Source organism: Taudactylus pleione, unplaced genomic scaffold (genome assembly GCF_031769625.1).
Source record: "Taudactylus pleione unplaced genomic scaffold, aTauple2 ptg001248l, whole genome shotgun sequence".
NCBI classification, from domain to species: Eukaryota; Metazoa; Chordata; class Amphibia; order Anura; family Myobatrachidae; genus Taudactylus; species Taudactylus pleione.
The window spans coordinates 498,083-504,503 of record NW_028285648.1 but is presented as its reverse complement, the minus strand read 5'-3'; the positions used below and the strand labels follow the sequence as shown (position 1 = coordinate 504,503).

The 6,421-nt window shown below is 50.4% G+C and overlaps 1 protein-coding gene across 2 annotated transcripts in view; it reads left to right on the top strand.

The window, feature by feature from the left end:
* The first annotated feature begins 386 nt into the window (after positions 1–386).
* RAB6A (RAB6A, member RAS oncogene family) overlaps positions 387–6,421 on the top strand; it is a 46,456-nt gene continuing 40,421 nt past the window's right edge. The window contains exon 1 of one of the 2 annotated variants that reach the window (XM_088462456.1): positions 387–651. In XM_088462456.1, the coding sequence (XP_088318582.1) occupies positions 582–651 (70 nt within the window). In that variant the 5' untranslated portion in view covers positions 387–581. The remainder of the gene's footprint in view (positions 652–6,421) is intronic. The other variant, XM_088462455.1, reaches the window with a different exon arrangement.

Sequence of the window (6,421 nt, the reverse complement as noted above, 5' to 3'; positions counted from 1 at the left end):
GCATCGACCAACGATGCACGTTCCCGCATGTCACATAACAATAACCGTTCTAGCGCCGGCTCATGGCTAATTCTGCCCCTTTTTGTGGTAAAAACAATATTTTAGTGGTACAGAATTAGTAACATAAGATATGACTAACTATATATATATATAATAGTTTGTTTTATTATAATATATGTGGATTGTTTTATATCCTCTCAGCTCAGTCTGAGCTGCCAACTCTGTATCTGCTGAGTCTGCTCTGCCACACTCTCAATGGCGTCTTGCTCCCGCCGCTCAGCCTTCATCCCTCCCCAGCCATTGGCTGTCGTTGCGGCACTGTGATTGGCTGCCGTGGCTTGTTGCCATGGAGACAAGTGCTGGCAGCAGAGCTCCCTAGGGTTGGGCTGCGTGTTGTGGGCACAGAGTCGGGGCGGGGCTTTCCTATCAGGTGTGTGTGAGAGGTCACGGGAAGCGTCTCCCTCAGCAGCGACGCTCCCGGTTCCCAGGCCGCCCCCTCCCGCCTCTCCCCGGGACCTAGCCACGGCCAGGACTGCCGGCATCAGCAGCACCGATTTCCTGCGCACCCTTACCTCGTCACCATGTCCTCGGGAGGAGACTTTGGGAACCCGCTTAGGAAATTCAAGCTGGTCTTCCTGGGAGAGCAGAGCGGTGAGAAATTATATATGTCACCCCCTGACCATCCTCTGATCACCCCCATGTCACCCTCTGGCCATCCTCATGTCACCCTCTGGCCATCCTCATGTCACCCCCTGACCATCCTCATGTCACCCTCTGACCATCCTCATGTCACCCTCTGGCCATCCTCATGTCACCCTCTGGCCATCCTCATGTCACCCTCTGGCCATCCTCATGTCACCCTCTGGCCATCCTCATGTCACCCTCTGGCCATCCTCTGATCACCCTCTGGCCATCCTCATGTCACCCTCTGGCCATCCTCTGATCACCCTCATGTCACCCCCTGACCATTTTCTGATCACCCTTCTGTCACCCCCTGACCATCCTCTGATCAACTCCATGTCACCCCCAGACCATCTTCTGATCAACTCCATGTCACCCCCAGACCATCTTCTGATCAACTCCATGTCACCCACAGACCATCTTCTGATCAACTCCATGTCACCCCCAGACCATCTTCTGATCAACTCCATGTCACACACAGACCATCTTCTGATCAACTCCATGTCACCCTCAGACCATCTTCTGATCACCCTCCTGTCACCCCCAGACCATCCTCTGATCTCCCTCTGGCCATCCTCTGTTCACCCCCATGTCACCCTCTGATCACCCTTCTGTCACCCCCTGACCATCCTCTGATCACCCTCATGTCACCCCCTGACCATCCTCATGTCACCCCCTGACCATCCTCATGTCACCCCCTGACCATCCTCTGATCACCCTCATGTCACCCCCTGACCATCCACTGATCACCCCCATGTCACCCTCTGACCATCCTCTGATCACCCTCCTGTCACCCCCTGACCGTCCTCTGATCTCCCCCCTGACCGTCCTCTGATCTCCCCCCTGACCGTCCTCTGATCTCCCCCCTGACCGTCCTCTGATCTCCCCCCTGACCGTCCTCTGATCTCCCCCCTGACCGTCCTCTGATCTCCCCCCTGACCGTCCTCTGATCTCCCCCCTGACCGTCCTCTGATCTCCCCCCTGACCGTCCTCTGATCTCCCCCCTGACCGTCCTCTGATCTCCCCCCTGACCGTCCTCTGATCTCCCCCCTGACCGTCCTCTGATCTCCCCCCTGACCGTCCTCTGATCTCCCCCCTGACCGTCCTCTGATCTCCCCCCTGACCGTCCTCTGATCTCCCCCCTGACCGTCCTCTGATCACCCTCATGTCACCCCCTGACCATCCTCATGTCACCCCCTGACCATCCTCATGTCACCCCCTGACCATCCTCATGTCACCCCCTGACCATCCTCATGTCACCCCCTGACCATCCTCATGTCACCCCCTGACCATCCTCATGTCACCCTCTGGCCATCCTCATGTCACCCCCTGACCATCCTCATGTCACCCCCTGACCATCCTCATGTCACCCTCTGGCCATCCTCATGTCACCCTCTGGCCATCCTCTGATCACCCTCATGTCACCCCCTGACCATTTTCTGATCACCCTTCTGTCACCCCCTGACCATCCACTGATCACCCTCATGTCACCCCCTGACCATCCTCTGATCAACTCCATGTCACCCCCAGACCATCTTCTGATCAACTCCATGTCACCCCCAGACCATCTTCTGATCAACTCCATGTCACCCCCAGACCATCTTCTGATCAACTCCATGTCACCCACAGACCATCTTCTGATCAACTCCATGTCACCCTCAGACCATCTTCTGATCACCCTCCTGTCACCCCCAGACCATCCTCTGATCTCCCTCTGGCCATCCTCTGTTCACCCCCATGTCACCCTCTGATCACCCTTCTGTCACCCCCTGACCATCCTCTGATCACCCTCATGTCACCCCCTGACCATCCTCATGTCACCCCCTGACCATCCTCATGTCACCCCCTGACCATCCTCATGTCACCCCCTGACCATCCTCATGTCACCCCCTGACCATCCTCATGTCACCCCCTGACCATCCTCATGTCACCCTCATGTCACCCCCTGACCATCCACTGATCACCCCCATGTCACCCTCTGACCATCCTCTGATCACCCTCCTGTCACCCCCTGACCGTCCTCTGATCTCCCCCCTGACCGTCCTCTGATCTCCCCCCTGACCGTCCTCTGATCTCCCCCCTGACCGTCCTCTGATCTCCCCCCTGACCGTCCTCTGATCTCCCCCCTGACCGTCCTCTGATCTCCCCCCTGACCGTCCTCTGATCTCCCCCCTGACCGTCCTCTGATCACCCCCCTGACCGTCCTCTGATCACCCTCATGTCACCCCCAGACCATCTTCTGATCAACTCCATGTCACCCCCTGACCATCCTCTGATCACCCTCATGTCACCCCCAGACCATCTTCTGATCAACTCCATGTCACCCCCAGACCATCTTCTGATCAACTCCATGTCACCCCCAGACCATCTTCTGATCAACTCCATGTCACCCCCAGACCATCTTCTGATCAACTCCATGTCACCCCCAGACCATCTTCTGATCAACTCCATGTGTCACCCCCAGACCATCTTCTGATCCCCCCCCTTGTCATCCTCATATATTACTCTTCTGTAGCCCGGTTCCATACACCCTAATGTCACGCCTAGACTGATCATCCTGTCACCCTCCGATCACCACTAGTCACGTACTGATCTCTAGATATAATGCTATAAAGCCCAGGTAATCTTTGCACGTAACCTACTGATGTGTATAGCATTGCTTCATGTATAATATATATCTATTTGTATTCCGAGTACTCTCTCTGTGACTGTGTATGATGGTGGATTCTATGTGTGGTGTGCCAGCAGATTGCAATGATTCCCCATGATAAATCTCTGTGTGAGTATTTGACGTCTGGTGTGAAAGATGGTAGCTTTGTATTCTTCAGTTATGTCACTTGTTGTTACTGACCCTTTATAATACACATGTGATGCTAATAGATCTATAATCTCCTGTACATGTCTCTCTCTCTATGGTGAGTTCAGATGTCATCACTTTAGTTCATCAGGAAAACATGTCATGTACGGGATAACCTTCTCCTGTATGTTATTACAGATACTGGACATCACTTAGGAGACCTGTATAAAGCCTCTCGCCTTAATATGATCCTTACATCCCTTGGTGACTTAAGTTGTCCTTATACCTTATACTATAATTCTCCTATGTGCAGTATACGATACAATATGTACGTATATTGTTTTATATTACAGGCCTATATTATTATATGGACCTAAATAATGAGCTGTTTGGCTATAAGAATAAAACTGAGGCCTGAGTTGCCCCTATATTCTATAGGTGCAGCCAGTGATGATCGCCTCACATACGTCTTTGGTGATAGAAGTGTAGGATGGGCATTTAGTGAATGGATCTTGATGAACTCCAGGCAGCTATTCATCATTCATGCAGAAATATTCACTTGATGCGACAGACGCTTCATAAAATCCCGTCCTCTATATGTCAGGCATTCTGCTGCGCTGCAGGTGATGGGTCACCACTCAGCGCCTGATAGCTGTGACTGAGCGCTCTGTTGCACGATGAAGGCTTTAGGTGTGAGCCGTCTGTTGGGGGGGGATACAGGTGTAAGACCGAGCAGCCACATATAGTAGACACAATAGTCTGCAGTACTGTGAGGTGTGAGCCGTCTGTTGGGGGGGGATACAGGTGTAAGACCGAGCAGCCACATATAGTAGACACAATAGTCTGCAGTACTGTGAGGTGTGAGCCGTCTGTTGGGGGGGGGATACAGGTGTAAGACTGAGCAGCCACATATAGTAGACACAATAGTCTGCAGTACTGTGAGGTGTGAGCCGTCTGTTGGGGGGGGATACAGGTGTAAGACTGAGCAGCCACATACAGTAGACACAATAGTCTGCAGTACTGTGAGGTGTGAGCCGTCTGTTGGGGGGGGGATACAGGTGTAAGACCGAGCAGCCACATATAGTAGACACAATAGTCTGCAGTACTGTGAGGTGTGAGCCGTCTGTTGGGGGGGGATACAGGTGTAAGACCGAGCAGCCACATACAGTAGACACAATAGTCTGCAGTACTGTGAGGTGTATGTTGGGGGGGGATACAGGTGTAAGACCGAGCAGCCACATACAGTAGACACAATAGTCTGCAGTACTGTGAGGTGTGAGGTGTATGTTGGGGGGGGATACAGGTGTAAGACCGAGCAGCCACATACAGTAGACACAATAGTCTGCAGTACTGTGAGGTGTGAGCCGTCTGTTGGGGGGGGATACAGGTGTAAGACCGAGCAGCCACATATAGTAGACACAATAGTCTGCAGTACTGTGAGGTGTATGTGATTGAACTCGTTCCCCAGTATGTGATCATTCCTGTATGCGGTGTCTGCACAGTAACCACTTGGCTGGGTCATTTTATCTGATCAATACAAATCATTTGCTGCAAGAATCTGATGGATCTAAATGGTGATTTGTCTTTGTCCGATAAATCCGCCACGGTTTGCTGGGGATTATCGGTATGCAATATCTGGGTATTGGCTATATTGGAAAATGCTGAGTAAATGACTAATGTAGGAGCAGCCCAGACACACGGGTCTGTGCTATGAAGATTAATATACTGCAGGCACTAATGTAAAGCCCGGAGTATGTTATCTGTAAATTTGGACAGATATATTTAATTGGAATTGTGCATCATGTTTGTTCTAAATAAGTGCTTGGCCTAACACCTTTCCAACTGTTCAACTCAGTGTGTTCTACCATGTTAGGAGATGTAGTTCTACAACTACTGGATCAGTTCTTTATTCCTGTTCTGTCCCACAACAAAATACATGTATGAACTTTGAGATCACAACCATCCCTCTTTACTGTAATTGGGACTTAACTCACTGCCCCTGTCAAATGCAGCCCTGTCCTCGCTAACACATCACTCATCTCCTGATATACTCTGTGCTGCTGGGGACCCTGCTCCTCCCACTATGCAACTCTGTCTGTGACCTCCTGCTGTCTCCATTCCCCTCCTCACATCATGTCACTGCCCCTGTCACAAGCAGCCCTGTCCTCAGTGACACATCACTCATCTCCTGATATACTCTGTGCTGCTGGGGGACCCAGCTCCTCCCACTATATACCTCTCAGTCTATGGCTTCCTGCTGCCTCCATTCCCCTCCTCACATCATGTCACTGTCCCTGCACATGCAGCCCTGTCCTCACTAACACATCACCCATCTCCTGATATACTCTGTGCTGCTGGGGGCCATGCTCCTCCCACTATATACCTCTCAGCCTGTGGCTTCCTGCTGCCTCCATTCCCCTCCTAACATCATGTCACATGCAGCCTTGTCCTTACTAATACATAACTCATCTCCTGATATACTCTGTGCTGCTGGTGACTATTGTTACCCTAGCAAGCACAGGGAGAATATACAAACTCCACACAGTTTGGGCCATGGTGTGACTGACTGCCAGCATTTTGTGTGCCGGGACTACATCCCATAGTATCATATAGTATAAAATAGCGTAGTATCATAGCATAGTATAACATAACATAGTATCATATAGTATAAAATAGCGTAGTATCATAACATAACATAGTATCATATAGTATAAAATAGCGTAGTATCATAGCATAGTATAACATAACATAGTATCATATAGTATAAAATAGCGTAGTATCATAGCATAGAATAACATAACATAGTATCATATAGTATAAAATAGCGTAGTATCATAGCATAGTATAACATAACATAGTATCATATAGTATAAAATAGCGTAGTATCATAGCATAGTATAACATAACATAGTATCATATAGTATAAAATAGCGTAGTATCATA